The 27,927-nt window shown below is 40.5% G+C and overlaps 2 protein-coding genes across 6 annotated transcripts in view; one reads left to right on the top strand and one right to left on the bottom strand.

Annotated features, from left to right (window-relative positions):
* ANKRD27 (ankyrin repeat domain 27) overlaps window positions 1–22,308 on the top strand; it is a 54,279-nt gene extending 31,971 nt beyond the window's left edge. For 4 of the 5 annotated variants that reach the window (XM_032701454.1, XM_032701452.1, XM_032701453.1 and 1 more), the window contains exons 13-29: window positions 995–1,087; window positions 1,897–2,024; window positions 2,459–2,541; window positions 3,250–3,365; window positions 4,080–4,172; window positions 4,549–4,746; window positions 5,056–5,115; window positions 5,229–5,348; window positions 8,865–8,909; window positions 12,426–12,548; window positions 14,056–14,253; window positions 15,352–15,471; window positions 16,014–16,175; window positions 17,044–17,152; window positions 18,395–18,476; window positions 18,995–19,067; window positions 20,674–22,308. In XM_032701454.1, coding sequence (XP_032557345.1) covers window positions 995–1,087; window positions 1,897–2,024; window positions 2,459–2,541; window positions 3,250–3,365; window positions 4,080–4,172; window positions 4,549–4,746; window positions 5,056–5,115; window positions 5,229–5,348; window positions 8,865–8,909; window positions 12,426–12,548; window positions 14,056–14,253; window positions 15,352–15,471; window positions 16,014–16,175; window positions 17,044–17,152; window positions 18,395–18,476; window positions 18,995–19,067; window positions 20,674–20,949 — 2,079 coding nt within the window. In that variant the 3' untranslated portion in view covers window positions 20,950–22,308. The remainder of the gene's footprint in view (window positions 1–994; window positions 1,088–1,896; window positions 2,025–2,458; window positions 2,542–3,249; window positions 3,366–4,079; window positions 4,173–4,548; window positions 4,747–5,055; window positions 5,116–5,228; window positions 5,349–8,864; window positions 8,910–12,425; window positions 12,549–14,055; window positions 14,254–15,351; window positions 15,472–16,013; window positions 16,176–17,043; window positions 17,153–18,394; window positions 18,477–18,994; window positions 19,068–20,673) is intronic. The other variant, XM_032701455.1, reaches the window with a different exon arrangement.
* A 529-nt stretch (window positions 22,309–22,837) lies between these two features.
* Window positions 22,838–27,647, bottom strand: PDCD5 (programmed cell death 5). Its single transcript, XM_032701459.1, has 6 exons — window positions 27,546–27,647; window positions 25,850–25,890; window positions 24,918–24,979; window positions 24,386–24,477; window positions 24,068–24,139; window positions 22,838–23,803 (listed from the first exon to the last, which is right to left on the bottom strand). Exons 1-6 carry the CDS (start codon window positions 27,609–27,611, stop codon window positions 23,756–23,758), a joined length of 381 nt encoding a protein of 126 aa, XP_032557350.1. The 5' UTR covers window positions 27,612–27,647; the 3' UTR covers window positions 22,838–23,755.
* Window positions 27,648–27,927: the final 280 nt, after the last annotated feature.

Genomic DNA, 27,927 nt, shown 5'->3' with positions numbered 1-27,927 from the left:
ACACTGGGTTTAATCATTTATATCTGGTCTTCATAGACATAATTGCAGAAGCCATAGCCCAGGTCCTAAACCATCAAGTTTACCTCATACAGGGGTGGGTATTTTAAGGACAGTGGTCTTATGGTTTATGGAGGCTGAAGTCTTTCCATTTCTAGAGAGATAGTCATTACCCAAACAGCATCCAAAGAAATGATATTCACTGCCAACCATATGCAGCTCTTGATCACAATCAGCTGTGGGCAAGTGTTTCCATCTATGTTCTTAGAAAACATTTTCCTTAGGTAGATGTTTTATTTCATGGGAGGCTCAACATTCCCATTTCAAAATCTGACTCAATTTTCACCTGGTTTGGGAGGCGTTTATGTTCTTTAGTGCATCCTGGAGTGTATCTTCAGATATCTCAGAAAATGAGAAGTATCAATGCAATTGTACTACGTGTGCTCGGCTCAAACTCCAGTTTTCAAGAAGTGCCCAGTAGGAAACAGTGCCTGAAGGAATCTGCTGCAGAATGCTTTGCCTGGTGCAATCTTTTTCAGCAACTAGCAGAGAGTTCAGCAAAGTCTTCGAGTCAGAGTTGTATCTGGGTCATCTTTTTTAGTAGCCATCAGTAGTCATCTCTTACATGAAGTTGTCTTACTTTCTCCTGGTGAGAAAGCTGTGTTGCAGTTCTTACAGTTCTTGCTGTCTGTGATATGTCTTTTCTAGTTTTCTTCTTAGGGTGGCACAGCTATAGTTTTGTTAATGTTCAGTTAGTTCACAGCAAGTTGCAGTAAGGGAATATTCTGGTGAACATCTATTTACTATTTCTTTGAACAGCAGGTGCACAGTCTTTTGAGTCTCAGAATCTTAAATGTGAAGCTGATTTAAGCTTCAGTGTGTCTCATAATTCATACACGGTAAATAGAGTGTTTATATTTTTAAAACTTAATTCCACTGTTAAGATACTTTACTTATGCTTGTAAACAAATAGATTATCTATATATTTTATTTTCAGGAGTGTGAGAGTCTGTGTGACAAGCTGCTTTTAAGACAAAGGATGAACTTGTTGTCCCAGATGTCTGCTACACCGATAGACTGCTTGTTTAAGGTTAGTAACTTTTATGGTAAAATACATATGTACCTATGTATTGCGTGTTTATATCCTTCCCTTTCTGCAATTTTCTGGAATGTTATGAAGTGTTAACTACATTAGTGCTGCTAAATGTGCTTTAGTAGATGCTAAAAGTGTCTTTTAGGTCTAGTACATTTCTGTGCCAAAACTTAATACAATCTAACTTAATACAGTCTTAGGGATTTCAGCATGTTACATGAAATATGGAAGCAAATAAGGATGAAATGCTACTGCTGCTGGTATTGTTTGGCCCATTTAATACACAGATGTGATATTAGTATCTGGTTGTCTGTCACAGCTTTTGGTGCTTGAAATTGAACGAGTTTTCTGAAATAATTTAAATGTGGTCACCTGACAACTACTCCCTATTGTATGGTAATCTCATACTGACATTCTGAAAGAATTTTGCCTCTACAAGGACACAAAGCAGGGATTCTAATTATATATGTTCACAGCTTATGGCTAGAGACTTAGTAATTTTATAGAAATGTTTTTGCACAGAGGGAGCTCAATTTCATGATTGAGTCTAAAGAGAACAATGGGAATTGTTTTAATTTTTTATAGAAAGTGAAGTAAGCCAAGAACAGATTCTTTTTAATACTGAGTGCCCATTAGGGGGTTTTGTGCTGTGACATTGTTCATTTCTGCTTTCTGATGCTTGAATACGTCTTTTATAATGGGTTCCTTTCATTTTGTGCTTCAGTAAATTACTCTTGTTTTTTTCCTTAAAAGGAGGCCTTTTGTATTGGTTCCTCATTCTCTTTTTTTCTGGTTTTTTTTGGTAGCATATTGCTTCAGGTAACCAGGAGGAAGTGGAGCGATTGCTAAGTCAAGGTGACAGTGATAAGGACACTGTACAGAAAATGTGCCACCCGCTCTGTTACTGTGACAAATGCGAGAGGCTGGTTTCTGGGTGAGCACTCTTCATCTCCACAAATACACATAAAGCTGGGTAAAAGCCTTTATCTTTACTTCAGAAAGTAAGCTGCTTTGGGTTAAAGAGGAATTTGGTAGCACTTCAGGATGGAGTAGAGTGTGCCTGTGTGGTTTGAAATAGCAGAGGGAATATTAGATTACAGAATACCTTGGAACCCACCAGTTCTGTGAGGGAGGCTCCGTGTCCTTTGGTAAATGTGGTGTTTCATCTCTTGAACCAAACTTACACATCTTGGGCAAAACCACATCTCTTAAAGAAATGTAAAGATCTCTATAGAATAACTTGTCCATGTGAAAGGATAAAAGGTTCCAGAGTCAGTTTTTTGTTGGCCTTGGCCATTTTTCTCTTTCTGTCTCCTCACCACTGCCACGTGGGTAACTGGGCTGCTTCCAAACCATTGTGTTTTACAGGAAACTGAATGATCCCTCCATTATCACTCCGTTTTCCCGGGATGACCGGGGATACACACCACTTCACATAGCTGCTATTTGTGGTGAGTGCTGTTGGTTTTCCCCACTAGTACTCACTATTCCTTATGTTTCTTTATGTCAGCATGTTTTCCAGCTTTACAATTAAAATTGGAATATTGCATTAAATTGGTTTTTTCCTTCTTTTCTACTGAAACTGTTATCTGAGCACAGACTGAAGTTATTGTATATTCTTTTAAGCTCAGTTTCTTACGGCTAATTTATTTTTTATTTGCTGGCTGTTTACTTTTGCTGTAGTGGTTACGACAGAAGTGCTTTCTTCAGCTCTGAAAAAAGTATAAATGTGAAATCAGAAGCCAGTCTTCTTTTAAGGAACTGGCAGGTTGAGAAATGAATCTTTTCTCTCTCCTGCAGCTGGCTATGCATTGTGGATCTGTAACGCCTGGATTTTAATTTTACTAAAAGATGTATCATTTTCTTAGTGGGTGTTTTTTTATAAATAATTTCCTCTATTGTTATTATATTGAATCCAAATATTTTGTTACTCATAGGGTAAAAATATAGCTTGTTTTTAGCTAGAGGTTCTTTTTATGACCTTGAGTAATCTGCAACAAAAAAACCCAAATACCAGGGAAGTGAATATACAGTCTATAAGAACATAGTATGCAGAAATGCAGGGTATTTTGGTTTATAGTTCCTGCTTGAATCCGAAAAGTAGCAGTGTTCTTTTGCAAAGTTTACTTATTTTTTTTAATGTCTCCTTGTTTTCCAAGGGCAAACATCACTAGTGGATTTACTGGTAGCCAAAGGAGCCATTGTCAATGCTACAGATTACCACGGTTCTACTCCACTTCACCTTGCCTGTCAGAAGGGATATCAAAATGTTACAGTAAGCACCAACACCTAACTAAATAATAAATATATGACTCTTAGTGAGCTGGTTTACTTTTACTGTTGTTTAGGTCTTCTGAGAAGCTTTTACCAGAACTTTGTAGTGTCAGAATTGAGAATCTTTTGTCATTGTAGTTTGCAAGATATTTTATTTTTTTCTTATACTGCAAGGTTTTCAGCCATTGGTAATAACCAAGCAATTGGCAGCTGTGCATGCCTGATAATTTATCCATTTTATTAATACAAATGTCCAATACATGGTACAAATGGAGAGCTCTTGATTGAGACAGAAGAACCACTGCAGTCACTGGAATGAGCAAAATGACTTCACATTGTGTTTAGGATAGACTGTGCAACTACAGGAATTATTGTCTACTTGAATTTTGCATATGTGATAGTCTTCAATTAGCATCATGTAAATTAAGCTGTGCCTTCACTTGCATAGGCTCTTAAAATATAATAGTATATGTATTGCAGTGTTTGCTGCAGTAGAGAATTCATTTTTTTCAATGGCAATTCTGAAGATGTAAGAAGTGGCTTTCATTTGGTTCTCAGGGTGGGGCACAAACAGTACTACAGTGCCAAGAGGGTGGTGTCTGTGTTTCATGAAGTGCTTCATCATGCTAGGACCCTGAAGGAATCTGCAGAGCAATAATTGTTTGCCCATTAATTTTTTAGTTACTTAAATGTCTACTTCTGTTTTCCTTTTAAGCTGCTCTTATTGCACTATAAGGGAAGTACTGATGTTCAGGACAATAATGGAAATACTCCACTTCATTTAGCCTGCACTTACGGTCATGAGGATGTAAGTAATTGTTTGGTAACAAACTAAATGGACATTCTAATGGAATGGAATTAAACTGTGATGCAAATTTGCACTAAACTTACATATTTCAAAAGTAAATAAAAAGATTTGGAGGCTAAACTATTTAATGCTCTAGATCAGGACTTTATTTTGTCGCTCATAGCAATTTTTATTATGAATTCACATTAAAGATAGTACAGTGCAAATTTAGTTGAGTTATTTAACTCTTTTTTTAATGACACTGAACCATTTAAGCCTCCTCTTTAGGCAGTGAATTATATGAGCAGCAATGAAAAAAAGCTTTTTAGAACAGTACATGTTATCTGAATTGAGAGACACCACCATAATTTATTGATAGCTTTCCTTTTCTTTCCAGTGTGTCAAAGCTTTAGTCTACTATGATGTGCATTCCTGCAGACTAGATATTGGCAATGAGAAGGGAGACACTCCTCTCCATATTGCTGCTCGCTGGGGCTATCAAGGGATCATAGAAGTGCTTTTGCAGAATGGGGCAAATCCACAAATTCAAAACCGGATGAAGGAGACTTCCCTACAGTGTGCATTAAATTCCAAGGTATTCCTCTTTATCTTCTAGCCTGAATCTTGCCTGATGCAAAGCCACAGAGTGTAGATGCTCACCTGCTGATAGGGTTTCACCATTAAAGTGAAAATGTGTGTTTCACTTGGAAGAAGAAGGGTCACATTTTAACTGTAGTAGCAGGAATACAGTCTGTGGGATAGAACATGAACTTGTAAATGGGTACTTTTAATCTGCTCAGTCATAATCTGTTACTAATATTAGGCTGTCGCCTAACTTGTGTTTCAGTCAGTGGATTCTTCTTCAAATGGAGTTACACTGATTTTCTTTAATATTTTTATGCAGATTTTGTCACTGATGGAATTAAACTATCTAACGTTTGAAAGAGGACAAAGTGCTTCTGAGGTAACAACCAAAGCGAGTTGCTAAACTTTTTTTTTGCCTGTTCTTAACCTCTGTAATTTGATATGTAACTTTGTTTGTTTGTTTGAATTTTGTTTGTTTTTTCCAACCATAAGTCACCACTTAGGTCTCCTCAGCTCTCAACAGAAACTTTCAGCAGAGGATCATCTGTCTCAAGCCTGTCATCAGCATCAACTGATATAAGGCAAGAAGAAGTGAAAAACAGTTATAAAGAGGTAAGACTGAGGTGTAAGTTTTGACAATGAGCAAAGTGAAGGAAGCTAGAAGAGTGATATTTTGCCACAGTTTTAAGCTGCTTCTTCAGGAATAGCCTTCTGTCTGATTTGGAAAATTACATGCTGCTGACCTCAGGGGCTTCTCATCTCAGTACCTGAGCACTTATTTTTGTATGGTATCAGCTGATCTGTTGGTTATTTCTGGGGAAAAATTGAAAGCATATTTGAAGTAATTGTTCAGATTTACTGAAGTTAACTGTGTAATTGGAGAATTTGTTCAGGTTTACAAAAGTACAGTGCCCCGAGGACCTGACTGTCCTTTCCAGGAAATAGATGCTATTGTTAGCTTACAAAATCTGTCAGGGAAAAGAGACTAGTACAGACATGCTGGCAAACAACAAACTGGAATGTTAAGACAAGCTTTCAAAATAGGCGTGGGAATCAATTTTGCAACAAGTGAAGAATACAGACTATATATTAAATATCTTGCATGTATGTGTTTGCTGATTTTGCTCTGTCCACACCAACCAAGATGCCATCCTCTGAATCTTTTCATGTGGGATCTCAGGTCCATATTTCCCGTTTAATCCCCTCCTAAGACAGTCATATCACCACTCATTCTGTATGCTTCTCTTTATTTTTTCCATAGTCCTCCTATGCAATTTTTTCCAAATTGACCTTAGTATGTTTGTTTCTCTTCATGTCACCTCTACATTCAGATTCTTTCTTTCCTGCTATTAAAAGGCTCTTCTCTTACCAAAAGCTTCCGTTTGCTAAAAACATTGAAGAAACACAAAGATGTAAATTTTGACTGGACAATATTACTTCCCACTTCAGTTGCTCTATGAGAGGCTCAGTGTAGGAATGTACCTCCCTGTTTGTACAGAGTCAATGACTTTAAGTAGGTAGACTGAAGATTTATTTTTCCTTGAAGGACCAAATTTATGACACCCAAGAGCTAAGACTGTAGTTCAAACCGGGGAAAAAGATTACAAGCAGCTTACACCTGAGGTCCTTGGGGTTAATGACCTTCTCCTGTAATCCAGCTTTAGTTCATTTCTGTGTGCCAAGTTTCACGTGGGCTCACTGCTCTTATTCTTAGTACCCAAAGAGACAAGAGCCTGATCCTGGGAGAGCTCCATGAAGGGAATGCCACTGGAAGTAATGGAAAGCTGATATGGTCAGTTTTCCAGATTTCAGGGTTCACACCAGGGATTAAGGGGATCCAGTTAGACCTTTGTTATCAATACTGAATTAAACTATTCACTTAAATGAGCCAGTCGTGGTGGTTTGCTTATGACTTAGAAAAGAGAGAGTAAAAGAACCAGGACTGTAAACTGGGACTTGCTCTGTTGGAACTAATAAGTCCTTGCACAATTTCTGTTCAGCAGGTGAAAAACTGGGCATTCAAGTGAATTGTAGTAGATTTGTTTCATCTATTTTTACATTTAAAGGAAGGTACTTCTGTTCCATGGAGGAATGAGAAAACAAACTGGAAAGATGGGGAAATGCATGTAGCAGACATTTTGCCCGAAGTACTCTTAATAAATTATCTATAAGCTGCATAACAGATGTTGTACCACTGCCGGGGCCTGAGGCAGTTTTTAGAACTGTAAGTTGTTATTTCTGGAAAGAAATTATCAGAGCTTGTGGGTCACTGACTGTCACTGTTTGGCATCTTGTATGTGATAAAAGTGACTCCTGAAAAGTCTTTATTGTCCATAACCCTGTATGTTATGGGGAAATTTATGGGAGGCACAGATCTCCCTAGTATATATAGCCTATTTTAGATTGGGATTCAGGTCACCCACCTTCAGATGTCTGAAAGATGGTTGTCTTAACTTCAGACATCTATTTTCCCTCCTTAGTCAGTGGAAAGAAATTGGTACCTCCAGAGAGGAATTAACTTCAGACATGCTTAGTTTGACCTGAATTGCAGTCAAGTGTTCTTTGTCAACTGCATTCTGTTCTGTAGGTACCAGAAGGGGAGTTTAAGTGACTGGCTTAGATTTAGACATTCAAAGGTAGGAAAGGAAAATCAAAGAATCATAGATTATGCCTTGAGTGGCTGGTGCATGATTTCAAGGACCTTCATCCTGTATTAGAAAGATAGTAATAAAATAAAACCTTACAGCTTTCCTGAAAGGAGATAAAAATGGAGAAATTAAATCTAGCCTCTGATCTTTGAGCTGTTTGTGTCTAAGATCAGACCAGACAAACTTCAGCCTCATTCTTCCTTTTTTGCCTTACCAAACACCTCTGTCAAACTCAGCAAGGTGGTCATTTCTAGATAAAGATTGAAATGTGACTGTAGCTGTCACTCCGTGGCATTTTCCACTTGAAAGGTGTTTCTTAATATTGAAACAACTTTGTTTGCACAGCAACATCTTTGGTGATTCTAGCCCAGTGCTGGAATAATTTGCTATAATGCTGAAACAGACTTTCACAAAGCTTATTAAATGATTCTTCAACAATCTGCAGGGGCTGGGTGAGCTACCCAGTGACAGGACTAATGGACTCTCCCTGCCCTCTTGCTGGCACCTATCCCACTGCTATCAGGTCAGATCTGCACTCCTTCATGTGAGAGTAGGCAGTCAGAGAAGTGGGCAGACAAGTGCATCTCCTTGTCCTGCTTTCACAACCAGTCCAGGGGCTCAGGGGAATGGCATCAGTGCACTGCAGAGCACCTTCCATCTCTTCTTCTCTCATGTGTCTCTTCTGTCTCTGCAGGGCTCCTGAGCAGGAGAGGACGTTCCCCAAGCAGCCCCACTCAGGCATTATCTGGCTTGAGCATACACATATTTAATTGATCTAATGCTGGTTCCCTGCAACAACTCTCTGAGTTGGAGACCTGGCTTTTGCTAATGCACAGCCTTTGATGTTTATATCTTTTCAGATTTTAAGTAAGAAAACAAATTTCACGCTTAAAAGTCAAGTTAGGTTTGTACGTGTTTGGTTTTTAGCACAGGAATAAACCAGCAATCTGCACATGTGAAGGGAACAATTGGAAAGAATCTTTTTCAGCTTAAACTGTTGTTTCTCAAATAGCACAATAAACCCTGCCATCCTTTGTGCTTCTGGTAGCTTATAGTAGGTCAGCAAGAGTCCAAAAGAGTATTAGTGTTTATTAGGATAGAAATTTGTCTTGACTAGGGGTTTTTAATGTTAGGTTCACTGCAGAAATGTATGGGGCAGCTGTTGCTGAAGCAGCATAATAATATATATCAGCTTACATGGCTTTGTTTATGTGTGGGTCACATATCCTCAATTTACATAAGTGCTGTTTATCTTTAACTAAGCAAGTCAGAGATCATCAAATGGCCACAGGCCTTGTACAGCTTTTGTACTTCATAAAGGAAGAAGGTTTTTCCTTTAAAACTTTATCAATAGATATGAAATGGGCCAGCAGTAATCCTACTACATGAGCTTAGGAGGTTAGCAAAGGACACAGGATATTCTGTGTACTGCTTAATATCAATACTAACAAAACAAATAAATTATTTTCTTCATACATAGGTGGAAAAACTCCTGAGAGCAGTTGCTGATGGAGATCTGGAAATGGTGAGTCTTAGCATGGCTGTTGAATATTATTGAATTCCAATTTATCTCATTCCAATTGAGGAAGCTATTTGTATATAATATCAAGTGAAGAATGCTTTGGGTAATACCTTCCTTCAGCAACAACTGATCAAATTCAGCTCATTTTCTAGAAAAAAAATTCGTTCCATGTCCCCAAATTATTTTACCTACAGTGCCTTAAGGCTCATTATTTTGACATTTCCATGACCTCATGCACTAAAGAAATTACTTTAAATTGAATAATTCCTTTGTGAAAGCCTGTCATTTAAAAATGTATGTATTGTTACCTCTAGGAGATGTAAAGAACTTGGGAAGAACAACACTCAGGGCAGTCATGTTGAAAAGAAATGCTGTGGGAAAGATCAATTTGTCTGCTTGCAGGTGCTCAAGGTGCTCTGTCAAATGCCATTGTAGATGGGGGTGTGGTGCATTGCAGAGCACTAATGAGATATGTGTGCTCAGGTCAGTGTTGGACTGGATATGCAGTCAAACAAAACAAAAGAAAAGGCAGAAAGATGAGCTTTCAGGTAAACCTAATTTTGACAGCAAATCCAATAGAAAATGTTATTCCCAGTTGCTTGTTTCTGTGCCAGTTCTGGATATTGAATGTTAGGATTTACAGTGTGTGTTTGACTTAGGAAGCATTCCAGTAGTACAGTGTTTTTAGATCCACAAATGCTTTTTCATTCCTAAATTTCCAGGTTCTCTAATGCTTTAAATATTACTTACTCTTTATGGTATGTTTACTGCCTGTAATAATGGTGGATAGGGACTGTAAATGAGAAATGGGCTCTTATTTTGTTTGTTGAGGTCTGTCTCCTCAGGAACAGACCCAGCAGCAGGGTCCTAAGTGTTGTAGGTTTTTGCTGTGACAGCCAATTGAGCTTTGCAAGAGGAGGCATTAAAAGAAGTGCTATGAAACTAGAAGATTAAAAAAAGTATTACAATTCGATTGTTCAGGAAGCCAGAAAACAACCTTTGTCATCACCATAGAGCCTGAAAACTTGAAAAGCAAGTATGCTTTGGATTGGAGAATGGTTTGGGTTGGAAGGGACCTTAAAGATGATCTTGTTCCAACCCCTGCTGTAGGCAGGGACCTGTGGCTCTGTCAGTGAAGTGTGGTGCAGAAGTGGTTGATCCTGCTTAACATGAATTTTCAGTCCTTCTTCTCAGTGATTGATGTGTGGTCAGGTGTGCACCATGGCTCTGTAGTGATGGGTGAACTGTTCAGCTTTCCACAGAGATACTTAGGTTTAAACAAAAAAGCAAATAAAAAAGCCCCTTTTATTATTAGAGTGGGATAACAGTAGGACAGACCTGGGAGGTTACAGAGCCTGTTCTGTCAGAAGTATCTGAGCAGAGGTTGCTCAAACTTCAGTCAGTGATATTAGGGAAGAATTGCCATTGTCTCAGTGTAGATACTGGATTTAATGCTCTTCTGAAATTCCTTCTACCCGGCATATCCAGTGGAAGGGATATCTGCAAATCCACCACAAAAAAAAAGGCAAATATCTTGTCTAAAATAAATGTTGTGGAGCAGCTCAAAGGCTGGCATACAGGGTACAGAGCCCCCAGAATGCTCAGCTGAGCGTTCCAGGAGCGTGTTACTCTGCAATGGAAAGCATGTTTCAGATGACAAATTACCTGGCAAATGGAAATTATGGGCAACTTCCTGAGGTGGTTCAGTGCGTGTCTGCTTGAAAGTACAGTTAATATTTTGGCAAAAAAACCCTTTAAACAAACTAAGAGCTGTTCCACTGTAGTTATACAGAGGTGTGCATGGGAGTTCAAAGTTCAGATTTTCGTGAGCCACTGGTATCAGCATGTTGAGAGCTGAGTATTGGATAGTGAGAGCAGCATTATTGAGCTGTGGCAGGAGGAGGAGGAAGTTGGTTGTGAGGGTCTTGGTCAGTGTGCAGGGAAAGGGGAAAGTGAAGTGACAGCACTATTTATTTTAGAAGTAGTAAAGCTTCACTAAGTTGGTCTTCCATAAACAGGCAAGCTTGAGAGAAGGTTGTTTTTTACTCCAGAAGACAACATGGAATTTGCAGGGAAAGCAATATTCTCTGTGGAAAAAGATCCTTTTTCTGTCTCAATTTTGTTGTCATTCAGAATCAGGTATTTGGCCCTTACTGGTTGTCCTAGGATTTGTTCTAGCTGCATGTGTTTAATTGGATAGATGGTTAATGTGTTGGAGCACAACCTGCTGACAAGTGTGAGAGTAAATAGAGTGGGAGGAACCTGCTGGAAATTCTGTTGTCCCCATTCTCTTCTTGACTATGAACTGTAGAGCTCTTGGCTTGGCCCAGGTCTGTGACACTAAGCCCAGCCCACAACTCCAGCAAAGGTGCCTCTGTCTCAGCTCCAGCAGGAAGGGGTTCCTCGATTTTGCTGCCACTGTTCAGTGGGGAGGCAAAGGGCCAATCTTCCTTCACAGTAACAAGGCAATGATACATCTTTTCACAGCTCTCTTAAAAGCTGCTAAAAAAAAAAAAAGAGTAGAAGGAAAACCCTTCACAAGCTGACATGCTTCACACCCACTCTGTACTCCTGTAACTTGCTGTGTCTGGGAACTTCCCAGAGGATCTGCAGGAGCTCTGAGAGATCTCACCAAAACACAGGAGTCCCCTGGTCTTTCTTGTGCTGTGATGTTAGTCCTTGGCATGCACCTAGGCAAAGTGACTGCTGATGGACTGTCCCTTGCATTATGAGACCAATTTAATTCCCACTTCTGTCTTGAGTTCCTGAAACGTTTTTCCCATTGAGCTTACAAGCTCAGAATGATACACTGGGTAGGTGTCAGGCTTAACGTTGCTGGGTGGTGTAATAATGGAGACTTAATACAGTCACTGCTAATTCTGAGATGTCTTTAGTGAACAGCAGATTAATGCATTTCAAGGTAACAATGTATTTCATAAACAACTTTTTTTTTGTTGTTGCCTAAAATGTAATGTAAAATTGACATGCAGTAATCATCACTGTTTGCAAATTGGACGTGAATGCTCCGAGTCCTGAGATTGTCTTCACTGAAGGGTCTCTCCCTCAAACATGAGCTCCTGGGAATTCACAGACCTAAGAAAAGCTAATACCCCTGCAAAGTTTTGGGTGTCAGTTAAATGTCATCGTCCTTGTCGTTTCTTATGTTCTTTAAAGCAAAAGATGAAACAAAATTCACATTGATATGAGATGGCACAAATCATCTGAGCTAAAAGGATTTGGAGGGTTTGAGAATGGGTGAACACCAAAATTGTGATTAGTCAGCAGGAAGTCATTTATAGTTCACTTCACTGCTGTACTTGGAGAACTTTCTAACTGCTTTGTCAACAGTAACATTTGATTCAATTTGACCTGTGGGCAGCTGATGCCAGGAGGTGGCTGTATATCTCCCTGAGAGATTCACAAGTGTATGTTTGTGAAATCTTACTTCTCTACATATACAGATTTATTAGGACATGGAATCTTTGGACTCTATAAAGAAGGACTTGCTTTTTATGCCAGGTACGTTATCTCTTGGAATGGGTGGAAGAAGACTTGGAAGATGAGGATGACACAGTCAGTACATCAAAACCAGAATTCTGCCATCCATTATGCCAGTGCTCAAAATGTGGGCCAGCACAAAAGGTTGGAATATTCATTCAGTAAAAAGATTAATTTATATTCTTTTAATGTAAGTTTTAGCTCCAGGGAAGTAGCATTCCTATGGCCCAGCACCTCTGTATCTCTGTTTAAAAAGGAACTGACTATATACAGATCTTCACAGTTCATCTGATGTCATGAAATGGTTCCTTTTTTCAATTGCACTGTTGAAAATTTTGGATACAGGAACAGTATTCAAAGACTTGATCAATACCTAATGGAGTGAGAAAGCTTAACAGTTTGCTTTTAGAATATGTAGGCAACTTTGAATAATAATACTTTTCTAAGCTTCTGGTTCTTTTTTGTAGTTTACATTGCTAACTGTCACACTATTTACCTTAGTAATCAGTTTAGCAAGGAATACCTGCTAATCCTGTAATCAATGTAATGCTGATAAAGTCTTTTTTTAATTACATGACATCTTTCCTACAGGCTACATTTAAAACCTCTTCAGAGATTAAATACAATTACAGACTTTGTTTTCAGTTGCAAAGACTTCCTTCCCTCTTATTTATCGTGGACTGTAGAAGAGAATCAGGCTTTACAATACACTCTTGTCTTTTCTTTTTTTTTTTTATACAAGGAATGATCCCAGTTTCTTGGAAATAGAAAACCAATTACTTGCTTCACATTCACACTTTAGTCTCTGGTAACGGGTGTCCATGTGCCCTCAGTACAGAGATCATGTGCTAAAGATGCCAGAGCTTGAGAGCATAAAGCTCATCTTATTGCTAACAGAGGAAGGAATGGCATCTGCTGTGGAATGTACTGCTGAATGAGAAGGAGGAACTTGTTAACTAATCTTAACCCCCTGTGTTAGGCAGCACACACTGAAAAGCACACTGAGGACAGGCAGAATGACTGTCCAGCACTGTAAATGTCAGGCACCCACAGTTTGTGAGAGGAGTGAAAGAAGGTGTTCTGTACTGCTGTGTAAGCTGTCTTGTAGATAGTTTCCTTATCTTGACTCCCTGTGGGAATCTGCTCCCTGGGCCAGTATTGCTTCCAGATGAGTAAATTAATTTTAGTTTTTATCCTTATTACCTCAAGCTTCATGTAGCAGTAAAACAGGTGTGTAGTGTCTGTCTTGAATAGCATAAATGTCTGTATAAATGAAAGTAACTCATTAAAACTAACTAATATCCAGTATGAGCTTCCTAACAGCTGTATAAAAACCTGTGAGTTTTACTTCATCTCAACCTGTGCTGCTTTAGTCTCTTTTTAATATCATGAATACTTTTCCTGGAGTTTCTGTCTATGAAGTTATCATGTTGGAAGAAAAGAGAGAACAATAACATTGTTCTGTTCAAAAATACCACCCAGCTGCTCTGGTTTGCTGACTTTTCCTGGAGTCCTCAAGTTAGGCTCTGTAGCAGAAGTTCTTGTAACATCCATCTCCCCGGTTTGTATAAACTTAGGAGGTATTTGGCTGCTCTTTAACAGAAAGTAGCATGATTGTTTTTATAGTTTCGTGGTGTCTTTTCCTCAACAGAAATTTTCAAGGATCTCTGCCAATGGGCTGGGAGTGAACGTTTCCAACCAGGATGGTTTTACTCCGCTGCACATGGCAGCGCTGCACGGGCGCTCCGAGCTCGTCTCGCTCCTGCTGAAACACGGGGCCAGTGTCAGTGCCAAGAATGCAAAACACGCAGCTCCTCTTCACCTGGCCTGCCAGAAAGGGCACTTCCAGGTAACTCATCCTCTAAATAAAGCTGTTTGACACTTAGTCACCAACAAAAAAAGCTGCTGGGGGAAATTATCAACAAGACTAAACCAGTAACAGAGAAAATTAGTTCGGTGACTCTGCTTTTTCTTTCAGTGTCTAAAATCTCCAGGTGGAAAGGGGATCTTTCATCTGAAGCTGTTTCAGTAGACACCTTTTCTTACTAAATGATCTGAAATACTGGTTTAATGCAAGTGCTGCCCAAAGCTACTGTCATACTTCAAACACTTTAAAAATGCCTTGTGAAGCTGAATCTTCCTGTGTATGTTCCTCTATACCTTCTCTTCAGGGAGGTTATGTGCACCTCTTGGTATCTTCAGTAGCCACTGTATTAAATATTTGCTGTGTTTTTGACTCATTAAAGTAGACTATGAGCCAGTTTGAGCTCTGAGGGTAGCAGATAACCTCGTCCCTTGCTGAGGGTAGGGTTTTAATACAGGAGGAAGAGTAAGTGAGAGGGGAAGAATAACAGTCATGAAAAAGCAGGGGCAGACAAGCAAATGGGAAGATGCAGAAAAGTGGAAAACTAGGGTTATAAGAATAAGGAGCTGAGGACTGCAGGGGGAAAAAAGAACTGTGAAGATGATGGGAAGGCAAAAGCACTAGGGAAGCAAGAAAAAACAAGAATACAACTTGCACTTGTAGGTTAATGAAGGTTAGTTCATGGGATATTTACAACATAAAGAACTCCTTCCAAGTGTTCTTATGAGTTGGGAAAAGTCTGATGGGTACTGCTGCTGTGGTGGTTTGGGTTTGATCTTTGGTTAAGTTATTGGTTATGTATATTTTCCACATAACTAGAGTTTTATTTTCTGACCTTTCTTGAGGTTGCTTAAGTTTTGGGGTTTTTTTTAAAAGTGTGTGTTAAAATTAATCTGATAGGAAGAGTTGTTTGTGGTTGTCATCTCTTTGGCAAATATGACACTTGTTTTCTCCATCCTTTTTTCTTCCATCCCTTTCTCAATCTAGATTTCCAGAAAAATGGTTAAAAAAAGCAGGGGGGGCTTTTTCTGCATGATTGTGGTTAGCTGGTATCTTAAATTAAAAAGTTTTTTCTCTCCATAGGTGGTAAAGTGTCTGATGGCTTACAATGCTAAACAAAACAAAAAGGATATATATGGAAATACTCCTTTAATTTATGCATGCTTGAATGGTCACTATGAGACTACTGCCCTGTTGTTACAGGTAAGATCACTGAAAACAGAATGTTCAGAGTGGTATTTCTTAGGTGGTATCTGTGCTTACCCAGTTCTCAGGATCAGTATTTTTAGTTTGACATTTTTCTGTCAAAACTACTCAGAGAGAAAAGAAAGAGGGTTTGTTAATTCACTCTTTTCAATGCCTTCCCTTCACAGATTTTAATTACATAAATATTACCTTACTATTGTACAGTTAGCTGTTTTTATGAAACTTTTATGTGGCAGCTGTTGGGTTTTCTGGCTTATGATTCTATCCCATAGGAGTTTTTATTGTGGTTTTGGGGGGTTTTTAAGTATCTCCTAAACTCGGACTGTATAGTAGATATATGCAAAAATGAAGTGAGCTGATCCAGGAGCTATGAGGGAGGAGGAAATAATATGATCAGATGGTTTATGGTGACTGCAGAGGACTCTGCTGCCTTGTCCTTGTTCCTACATGGGAAAGGAGAGGAAAACAGAATAATGTGCCATCTCCAGTCCGTGCTACCCTGCCTGCATAAGTGGGATTTCATTTTGCTGTCCATCCAGCGTGGAGCCTCTGTGAACCTTTCCAATGCCAAGGGCAACACAGCCCTGCACGAGGCCGTGGTGGGGAGGAACGAGGCCCTGGTGGATCTGCTCCTGCAGAACGGGGCCCTGACGCACCTGAGGAACGACAGGAGCTGCACCCCTGCAGACTGTGCTGAGCCCGTGAGTGCAGCCACCTCCATTCCCAAAGTTCCCCGTGCACCACGGGGGAAAGGCAGCAAACAGAAGTGTTTGCCAGGACAGTGTTTGCCAGACTTCTGTGCTCGAACAATCACGTGCGGTACAAAGACTTCAGATGCCTGTTTATTGTACAACGTTCAAGTGATTATATGAAACCTGATTCTAAAATAAGTTATCCTAGGCAGAAAGGATGAGTCTAGAAAGAGTGAAAGTGCATATGTAAATAAAAATGACATTAAATTATGTAATGGCAGAGAGAGCAGAAGAAATGCTGGCAAATGAACACCTTTCACTAATCAGTTGCACTGCCAGCAATCTTCCTTTTTCCACCCACCACCTTCTGCCCTTCAAGCCTTTTCATACCTTTTATCTTGCAGTAGATAACTGTGAGCTTCCCCTTTATTAATAGCAATAACATTCTCATTCTATCTAATATTAAATGATACAGAATTTTTTCATCCTTAAGGGGTTTGATGCATGGTCCCTCTCTTTATATGCTTAAATAGCCTGAGATGTAGCATAATGACCACTGAGTTCTGTACTGAATCAATTTTAGTATGTATATTACCATTTGAATTGAAATTAGCTTAACCATAAATTGTATAGTTTAAAATAAGAGGTCAAGGCTACTAAATTGTCACTCTGATACAGTGCAACTTGTGGAACACTGATTTTTCCCCTACTCAAAATGATACAATTTCAAGTTTATGTTTATAATGAAATATTTTCATGTGTGTTACATTCATTTTGGCAGCAATTAATTGACACACTCTGCACAGACTAAAATCCTAAATTGTACTGATGTTTTTCTTTAATGATGGTGAAAAATATGGAAACTCTTAAAATGAAGAACTCAAATATCATGAAGTTGCTGGAAGCAGCACCATGCTCTGTACCCACATCAGCAGAAGGAGAGAAGGAGAGTGAGCAGCATGCTACAGTCAAGATAAGGAAAAAAGGTACCTCTCATATTTCCACTAGTATGAATAAAAAGGGATTTAGGAATTCATATGCAAATACATCAAATATTTAATGTAATTGATTTACATATGATTAAAGAACTGTCAATTATTTTGCATATTTATGATAGGTAGCACTTAGAATACTGTAACTGCAGCAGACTTTGTGTTATATTCATGACATTGCTGCAAAGTTAGTTTTCACTTTTTTGGGGTATGTGTGCAAATTTCATATACAGAAGCATTTAACGTTAAAAAACACACCACATTTGAGATTATATAATTAACAATGTATTAACTGTGCATTTCAGTGCAAAGTAAAACAGGTTTAAATGACTGTCATTTAATTTGCCCCAAAACGGGTCAGGGAGTGACTCTTCATTCATTACTGTCTCTCATATTTTGGGACAGAAATAAGAGCTAGAGAGGGAACTGTCTGAACCTTTCAGCACAGTTTGCAGAGGACTTTGAGCAGTGGCAGGATGTGGCACAGCCTCAGACAATGTGCAGAGACACGTGGCACAGAGTGACAGTGCAGCTGAGCTGCTGCAGTGCCTTATGGCCACGGGAGAGAGGTGTTACCATCCCTCCTCCCCTCTCACCCTCTGATCTGGGTTATCCACTGCTCCCCTTGTGCTGGCTCACAAGTGTTTCAGGTGCATTTTGAAGGTGGTAGAGTTCACTGACCTGGGGCAAGGGACATAGCAAGTTTTGTGCTGAGCCAGGCAGAAAGAGGACAGGGAGGCTGCAGAGCAGGAACTAGGAAGATGAGGAGCAGGAGTGCCCATTTTAGCAGCCATGAGTTTTCAAAATAACTCTTGCATTCCACCCTTGGAAAGATTGTGAATGTCTGGTTAATGGAAAGCCCACAGTTAATCACAGTGTGCTGATGCCTAAAATTGAGACAGTTCTTTCAGATATTATGAGAATAGTTCTAAAAGAACAATTGAAGATATGTTTGGCATCTGTGTGTTAATTCAGGTTTGTAAAACTTCACAGTCTCTGCAGAAGCTTGGCCAGTCATGCTAATCTGATGAAGAATGTTTACTCCTGCAAATTAAAATGCTTTAAAATTTCCAAAGTCAAATTGCCACTCTGATTCAAGTTAGTACGGTTACAGTTTTACTGTAAAATTTAAAATCTAATGTCAGAAGATGCCACTTTTCATTCAGAACTGTGTTTTTTTAATTCCTAAGCGTGACTCAGTTGTAATTTTAGCTGCCTGTTCTTTTAAACCCCCAGTGCATTCTAAGCCCTGTGAGAAAGCCGATGATCCCATAAGCAGACAACTTCAACTGGTCCAATCAATTAACAGATTTAACAAGTAAGCAGAGGAGCTTCCTCAGAGTATGTTTGTTGTTTCCCATACATGAACAAGAAATACAGCTGCTAATAAAGCCCAGAGAGGGTCAGTCATGGTTACACATCCCATGCTGGTGTGACAGTGGATGTTAATCCCCCAGGGCTTGCACGTTCACATCCCCAGGCAGATGTTCTGGGCACGAAATGCTCACTGGGAGTTGAAGGAGCACTTACAAGTGTATTTAAAATGTATTTAAAATTGAGTTTGCACTAATACTTGGTGTACCATCATTTAAGGGTTTCAGAGCCAGACAGCTTTAAAAATATAATGTTAGTGTTCACTCAATGGTTGGGGTTTGCCTATTATATTTTTTTAATGTTAATATTTATTCTGTAGTAAAATACAGGGTTGGTGGTGTAAGGGAGCAGCCTGTCTCTGGTGAGAGAGTTCCACCTTGTGGAGCTTCTGTGATAGAGGCTTTTATGAAAGGCTTATGTAAAGACATTTAATCTCTTTCATTTCTTTAAAATTTTCTTTAGAGAAAAACATTTACGGAGAACAATAACAAGAGATAAAAGTGTCCCTAATTTTGACTATCAGTTACTGCACCAGGTAAGTGGAAATACTTGCTTGAATTATTTGTATGATATAGCAAATATGTTTGTTTTCTATTACTATGGGTACATATAAGAGGAAAGTTTCCTTATTAGTGATGGGTGCTCAGTCACTTGACCTGTTTGCCAAATTGCTGCTGGTTCATCGTTGTTCAAACTTCAGTGGTGCTCTTCAATAACACCTCTTAAACACCTTATTCTTACTTTTAAACCTCCTAAGCCTCTTATTGCAGGCTTCATCTCTTGTTTTCTGTGTCATTACAGCAAAACCTAGGACTGAAAAACTGTGCAGGTTGTAGGAGCTGTAGCCAAGCAGGGATGCTTTGGCAACAGACACGTTTTTCAGTAGATTAAAATCAGGGCTTGCATAAATCTGCTTGTGAGAGGAGGAGATTGCTTGCAAGGGTGACAGCAAAGTGCATGTTGCATTGTCAGCTGTGACACAAATATTTGTGATAGATCCACCTCTGCTGGGGGGTGTGGTGGCACCTGGCTGCTGGATGCTGCCCTTCACCCAGAGCATGTGCTCCCTCTTCCTCCTTACGCTGCCTTTGGCTCCTGTTACACCTTCTGCTGAACCATGTCAGCACACTTTAATCAAGAGAAAAACTAACCTGTCCAAAACAAAGCAGGTCTGACCAGGTTAGTCCAGCAGCTGCCCATCATTAGATTGACACAGCCTTGGAAATGCAGACTCTGCTGCTCATGTCCATCTAGAAAATGGGATACTGTTCTATTTCATAGAGCCCCTAGCAGATTGAACATTTGCAGAGAGCCTTGAGAATGCCAAATTAATGCTATAAAGCTGTAATATTTTATTATTTCTTGTATTAATGATAATATTCCACTACTTAATTAAACATGGGATTTAGATTTTATAACTGTGGCTCACTGAATGCAGTGTGTCATGTCATTACACAGGTGTCAAAAAACTTATATGTGACCATCAAACACAGCTCTTCAGCCACGTGCTGTGGTGAGTTCATGCAGCTGTGGCTGTACAATGAATTCACGAACCACACAGCTCTCAATTGTGCCAGTAATCAAGGAGAGCCACCCCCTCTATAAAGGAAAAAACAGGAGCAGGTGTGGAAATGGAAGATACAATAGTTGGAATGACCAAAAAGAGGCATTAAGGGAGGAGGGGGAAGGGTGGGTGTCTCTTCCCTCACCGGTAACAACTGGAAGCAGGGAAATTTTGCCTTTACCTTCAGCAGTGCCTGGTTGACCATATCTGTATTGCTACTTCCATGTTTCTTAATAGTAAAAGAAAGGGCTGTTAATTTCAGGTACCTTGAGACTTGCATTACAAAAGGTGTTTAGAAGAGTTAGGATGATGTTGTGATACTGTAGTGAAAATAAGTTTTGGAATGCCTGTTCTGTTTTCAGTTCTGGTACTGATGTGGCCTCTTCTTATTATTTCATATATGGCCAAAGTATAATTACTCTCCTGCAAAGTCTGCCATTTTTAATCCTTTGCTGCATTTTCAGTATAAAGAATACCATGCAATTGATGTGATAATTATAACACCATATTCATTTTACTTCTTTGTAATGAAGAAAGTAGGTAATGCTCTTAACATCCCCTTCCTCTCTCCTCACAGATGGCTATTAAGAGCTTTGATAAAACCAAGTTAAAGTCTGTGGGAACGCTGGCCCAGAGCACAGTTGAGGGGGTGGACACGGGAAGCAGTGGGGAGTGTGTGGAACACGATGACACGATGGAAGTTCCTCACAGGAGCAAGTTAATGCAGCGCAGACACACAGTTAATGTGCCCCTGCCAGCAGAGGATGGCAGTGACAGTGCTTCATCCAGCCCTGGAAGCCTGGGTGTTTCACAATCACAAGACTGCTGTGAGGACTCCATTTCACATCACTGAATTGGACGCCAAAAGCTGAGGAGCTCGGTGGTGTGAGCTTTGTTAACCTTTCACTGTGTGTCAAAGAGTCAGTGCCACTCGCAGGCCCGTGCTCAGAGCAGAGGACAGGACAGCTCTGCAGCACAAACTGAATGTTTTAGCACTTTGAAGACTGACTCCTGTTTATGGTGGAGGTAACTAACAGCCAGATCATTACTGATCTCACAAACAGGGACATACCAAGATGTAGACAGCAGAATTACTTTCCTATCCTACTTAGCACTTATTAAAAAAATTCTATGTAACAGTAAACCAAATGAAACCCTGTATTGTATTTTTCAGCCACCCACTTTGTTTTAAAAGTCTTTGAATAATTTTTGCATTTTTCAGTTTTTATCACTACACTGAGAATATATTTATATATATATAAAAAAGATATATTGGATAACAAGGTATTTATTGCCAGAGATAACTGAAATGTCTCTATTTTTATTGTAATGTTACAAACCATTATAGTATATATTTCTGTATAGTTCAGTAGCTGGGCAGACAATAGTGCATAACATCTGCAGCACTGCATTATTAATGTGAAGGGATGTAATCCTTGCTGATTCCTTGGCAATGCTCCCCTGTATTAGAGCTGCAGCATCAAGCTCCTACACAGGAGCCAAAATACTGGGGAAAAGTAGAGAGCCCTTGACAAAGCTGAACTTTGGACTTGCTGTTCACAGCCAAATAAAAAACAATGCAGAAGCGTGTAGGGACACACAGAATAGTTGGGTTTTCCCTTCCTCTAAAGCAAGTAATGCCAAAATGCACAACTGTTCATGATTCTGAACCTGGGCAACATCTGCAGACTGCTTAGGAGCCTGCTCTGGACTGCTCTTAAAAAGGTGACATTCCCATATGAAAGGTACTTCTCTCATCAGTGAGCTTTGGTTGGAATAGGCCACATCCCACCCCATTCCCCAGGGTGATCTCTGAAAGCTCACAGGGAACTACGAGGTGGCTGCTTAGATTTCAGCTTCATTTTCCACTGTTCAGTTACGTGTAAATAGCACAAGCCAGGTTTGACAGTGCAGGATTTTTTATTCTTGGCTCATCTCATCCAGCTTGCCTTTTATTTCTATTTCCAAACTATTTTTATGGATAATTTTCTTTTAACTGTGGTATTAGTAACCTGCCTGGCAAAGTACAAAGCTGGAAGACAGACTGATGGGTTTTTCAAATAACTTTTTAATCTAAGAGTTAAAATGTCAAATGACATTTGGATTTGATGGTAATGTGTTTATTTTTCTAATAATTTATGAGTTCATATGATTTTCTGATGTGCCTTGGATTTGTGCCAAATGATAGAAAGCAAAAACTAGTAAAATAACTTGAAAAATGCTGTTTTCTTTGAGTTCTTTTGTCCAAGCATTGATCTGTTGTGCAGATTTCCTTGCTTGTTTTTTTTAGGCATTTGAAGACTTCACCTTGTATCCAGCTGTAAATTAAAGGATCTCCTGGAATTTACTCTTCAGTTCAATATGATTTTCTTCCCTCCCACATTCACAGATTATTAGGTTGTGTGGTTTTGGATTTAAGGCACAGAGGTGTACAAAATATAATGGTTAATGAAATTGAACATTTTCACATAACCTCCTTTTCCAGCTCTACATTCACATTAAAAAAAAAAAAAAAGGATGTTCAGCTCTTAAAAGCCAAAAGACCCGAAAGGAAAGAGACAAACCAGGTTTTCTTCCCTCTTGTGACACTGTAGATGACCCAGAGTAAGTCACTTGTCCTTACCTGTAAGAATAACCTCGATATTCAAGAAAAATTCCAGATCTAGTCCAAATGAAACAAAAATAACAGCTGCTTAATACTTTTTTAACCACATTCACACAAGATGGAAAACACCCACTAGTGCTCACTTGAAATAATTTTATTCTGTTCCAAAAAACACTGCAGGTGGAATCATACATGATCCTGTTATGTCAGATAAGGGGTCTGTGGTGGTAGAGTGTTTATCAACACATTACAGTATTTATCCTACTAACTTCCATAACCATATTTTTGAATAAAGGTGTAGCACAAGTTCAGTTTTAATTTATGCATGCAGGATTTGCAGAAAGTTTAGGAAAATGGTCTTTTTTTTTTTTCCAGTAAGAAACACTCCAGCCATTTGATAAAAGTGGAGGTAGTTTTAAGAACATACGATACCAAGTGTCTGAACAGTGCTGTTACACAGTTAACTTGCTTTTTTGGAGATAGCCCAATAACTTCACAGAGCAGTGGTTCTTTACACAGACTGCCTGATATGGAGTCCCCTGATCCAAACACTATTTGATGCCTTCACTTTATTTTTAAATTTCTACTAAGGAGTTGAGAGCCATTGAATGGCTCGACAGGGGGTCCTTCAGGGGCTCAGGAAATCTCCTTTCTAACACTTCTGGGACTTGGAGGCAAGATTTTAAACTCCTGGAGAGTGGCTGTTCCCAGCTTCTCACTTGGCTCCTGCTGTGTTTGGTATCTCCACCAGCAGCAAGTTAAGTGTGTGCAGTGGCTGAAAGCAGAGCTTACACACTGAGTAAGGGGCAACAAAACATTCATGCTCATGAAGCCGTGGGGAACCTCACACTGCTCGGGACTCTTAGACTACAAAAATTTAAGTTATAAAATCCCCCTTCTCAAATTTATTTTACAAGTTCATCTGTTGGCCTTTTATAATAATAATAATAAAAAAAAAAAGTGAAGAAGCGTAAACATGTTCAGGTCTTGCGTTGTGCCTGATAACAGCAAGGTGCCTTTCTCCAGGCGTTTGTTTGGCAGCCTTACAGTGGTGTTAATAATCGTCCTCTTCATCAGAATCCAGTACTCTCCTTCTGTTGAACTGAAATGAAACAGATAAGGTGAAAATAGAGGGGTCACAGTAATTCCAGGCTGGCACAAGCCTTTCCCATTCTGCATTTGACAATGTGGGGCTGCCAGTGTCACACCCCAGCTGCAGATGTTCCTGCTCTGATTTCCTCCCAGCACTCACCAGGGCAGGGCTGAGAGGTGGAAATACCAAGTTCTGCCCTGAGCCAAACTGGTCCAATATCTGTTATTTTTCTGCTGTTTTGTAACAACATCACATTTAGGAAAGAGAGCTTACCTTCACTGTTGTTTTCTTTTCTGTTTGCTGACTCACTTTTTCAAGTATTTCTATCAAACCTTGTTCTGATACCTAGGAGAGTGGAAGACCAGCTGTACAAACACATTCTGAGAAATGCTTAGTATCAAAAAACAGTGAATCACAATTTCCTTTCTTATGAAAGGTTTTTGATGGAATTATATAATAATATTTAAAAGCTCTCAATTGCCTTTTCAGTTATTTAATTTACAGCTATGAGAAACATCCTTTTTTTCTTTTTAGAGTGAATTGGGTTTGAAAATGAATATATGTGAGAAAGAACTGGGAAAAGATACTCACCTTTCCAGCTAGCTGTCCAAATCTTGCCATCTGTATAAGATAATTCTCTACTGCTTTTGCTTTGTCTGGTTTCACAAGTGCTAAATTGCTTACTGCAACAAAAACAGGCTCTGCTCATTTGGGTTTAAAACATTCTCAAATACCTTCACCAAGAAACTAAAAAGTGACAAATGTCCCTTTGAAATCGTCTCCTTCATGCCAGGGTCATGAAATAAATTGAAAAAAGCATTTTTACTTATGCCAGAAACAAGGCAGTTATATTTCTTACTTTAAAGTATTTGTTCATTATTCGATTAACCAATTTTTACTTTCCCTAAAATTCCTATTATTAATTAAAAAAAAAAAATTATTAACATTATTCAGATGTCAGTTAAACCCTCCCCTCCAATCACTGCTATTGCTGCAAGTTTTATCTTCTCAGCAACAACAGTATTTTTCTAGTCTGGCCTCCATACCAGCACCTGCTGGATTTGAGCAGCACTGGAGTCCACTAGGTGAGGAATTTTGATTAGAAAGTTACTTGGATACTCACATCTTGCACGGGCTGCTTGATCAAGAACTTGGGCTAAAATAGTATTTCTGATCTCTGCTTCCCTGTAAGGGAAAATGAACCACACATTAAAAGTGGGATTTCAAATACCTAAAATAACATGTACAGAACAGCAAACTACAGAACGCTTTTGATTCATGGAAGATCACTTCAAACCTTATAGTTACATGATTTCTTTTACAGCTTGTCCTCTCAAGGGCACTTCTATGTACATTGAAATTACACAGCTGGCAATGTCTTCCAAGAAATCAAGATGGAATTTAATACTTACACCTTCTTACTGCTTGTGATTACATCTCAGAGACTACCTGCTTTGGATCCTGTGTTCAGTTCCATGTGGAATTCATCCCAAGGCAGTGTATGGTAGAGCAGGCACAAGGAATAGTCCTTGCAATGGCAAGACAAACCCAAACCTCATTATGTATTTGGCATTTTTCACTAAGTCTTCATATATTTGCAATATTTGACCATCTGCAATTCTAGTTTATGCATTTCAGTCAATACAAACTTGGACTGTGTGCCAAGTCAGCTCTTCAAACATTTGTTTTCAGTGTTCCCCTGAGCACAAATACTAAACACTGTTCCCACACAAAGCATTTTGGTTCATAGTTTTAACTGCAACAGCTATCCCAGAAAAACCAAACCAGCTAGGAAAGGCTGTTCCTGCTGCAGTAACGGAGCCAAACCCAAAGTGGTCACTCAGACAAAGCAGCAGTTTGGGAGGAGCTGTGCCAGCCTTCAAGATTTGTACCACGAACTCTTCCCAACCTTGAAGAGCCAAGGTGTTTTTTCCAACAACAAAACAAATGAGGGGGAGTTTTCCAAAGAAATTAAATACTCAAAAAACCCCAGAGTGTAAATGGTTAAAAATTATTATTAGATGCAAGACCAAAATTCAGTAGTCTCATTGGTACCTCTGTTTGGCTTCCTGTTGCGATGGATCACCAGGAGGCTCCTAAGGAATGAGAGCAGAGTAAACACCACAGTCCAGGAACATTTCACACAGGACAGTCCATTTAAATATTCCAGCAGCATCCACGGAACATAAACCTGCCTGAACCCGCCTGGCCATGGATGAGATCCTGGAAATGGGAATCTGCTGCCCCAGCAAATAAAAATGCCACTCTCTGCTTTCCTCACAGCGCAGCGATGCCCACAGTGGGATGAGTGCTGCTCCTGGATCTATCCACAGACTGCCTTCCCCTTAGGTGCAGCTTAATAAACTTCCCCAAAGCCCAGAAAACTGACAAAAGCATTATAAACCCATTAAGGTAAGTTAAGTGAAATTAAATGTAACGCTTTGTATTTATCAAAACAAAAGAAAACCCAATCCCAGCTGAGATCAGAGAATCACAGAATCATGGAATATTCTGAGCTGGAAGGGACCCACAAGGATCATGGAGTCTAACTCCTGGAGCCAATGAAAAGTCAATGACGGGGTTCTGCAAGAGTTGGTCCTGCATTAAATACTAATACATATGAAAAGTAAAAGGGGACAAACTTCCAAGTCACTATTAGTGATGACTATTCAGAAGCAAGCAACAAAGAGGAAAAACCTGAATTTTATGTAGAATCTGCACCTCAGATTTTACAGGTAACACTTAAAAGTGTGGAAGCAGGATGGGAAACTGTACAGAAAGAGAACAGGGCTGCTCAGAGGTCTGGGAGAGCCTTCACAGGGACAACAAAACTGCCAGTTCATATAAATCCATACAAATATCTCCCAGGGGTGTCAGAGGATGGTGCCAGACTCTTTCTAGTGGTGCCCAGCGACAGGAGAAGGAGAAATGGACATAAACTAAACCACAAGAAGTTCTACCTCAACAGGAGGAAAAACTTCTTCACCTTGAAGGTGGCAGAGCACTGGAAGAGCTGCCCAGGGAGGGCGTGGAGTGTCCCTCTCTGGAGACATTCCAAAGCCACCTGGATGCGTTCCTGTGTCCCCTGCCCCGGGGGACCCTGCCTGGGCAGTGGGGTTGGACTGGGTGATCCCCAGGGGTCCCTTCCAACCTGAACCATGCCGTGACTCTTCAGCTCTGAAAACCGAGATGGCTGGAAGGTAATCCATGGAGTAGCGAGTGGTGTGGAGCAAGGTCGGGGGAGGGACCGCTCGTGTGCGGAACCTTCCAGGGAAGGAGGGCTGCTGAGGGGAGGTGACCGCGGGTCCCGGGCAGTGCCGATTGTAGCCAAGGCCCCCGGCACGGCCGGGCCGCGCCCCTCACTCACCAGAGGCCTCTCCTGTCCCCGCTCCCCTCCAGCCTCCCAGGGGCGTTCGCCGCGCCCGCCCAGAGCGGCCCGGGCGGGGGCACGGGCGGTGCCTCACCCGGTCCCAGCTCTGATCTCTCGCATCTCTCGCCCCGTGCCCAGCTCTGATCTCCCTCATCTCTCGCTCCATGCTCAGCTATGATCTCTTACCCCGTGCCCAGCTCTGATCTCCCTCATCTCTCACCCCGTGCCCAGCTCTGATCTCTCACCCTGTGCCCAGCTCTGATCTCCCCCACCTCTCACGCCGTGCCCAGCTCTGATCTCCCCCATCTCTCACGCCGTGCCCAGCTCTGATCTCCCCCATCTCTCACGCCGTGCCCAGCTCTGATCTCCCCCATCTCTCACCCCGTGCTCAGCTCTGATCTCTCCCATCCTCCGGGCCCTCAGCGCCTCCAGCTCCTCATCCGCCATTGCTGAGGCCAGGCCCGCCCAGGCCCGAGCAATCCCCCGCCGAGCGCGGCGCCCGCGCCAGGCGCGGCCAATCCAGCGCCGATGGTGCAGGCAGGGCCGCCCGCAGCAGGGGACGCGGGGCCGTGTCCCGCTGGCTTTGGGATGTCTCCACGCCCTCCCTGGGCGGCTGTTCCAGTGCTCTGCCACCCTACATGGGAAGAAGTTCTTCCTCATGTTGAGGTGGAACTTGTTATGGTTTCATTCATGGCCATCGCTCCTCGTCCTGTCACTGGGCACCGCTGAGAGTCTGGGATTCCCCGACAGCTCTTGGACATTG

Source organism: Chiroxiphia lanceolata, chromosome 13, assembly GCF_009829145.1.
Source record: "Chiroxiphia lanceolata isolate bChiLan1 chromosome 13, bChiLan1.pri, whole genome shotgun sequence".
Classification (NCBI taxonomy): domain Eukaryota; kingdom Metazoa; phylum Chordata; class Aves; order Passeriformes; family Pipridae; genus Chiroxiphia; species Chiroxiphia lanceolata.
This window is presented reverse-complemented; position numbering and strand designations above follow the sequence as displayed.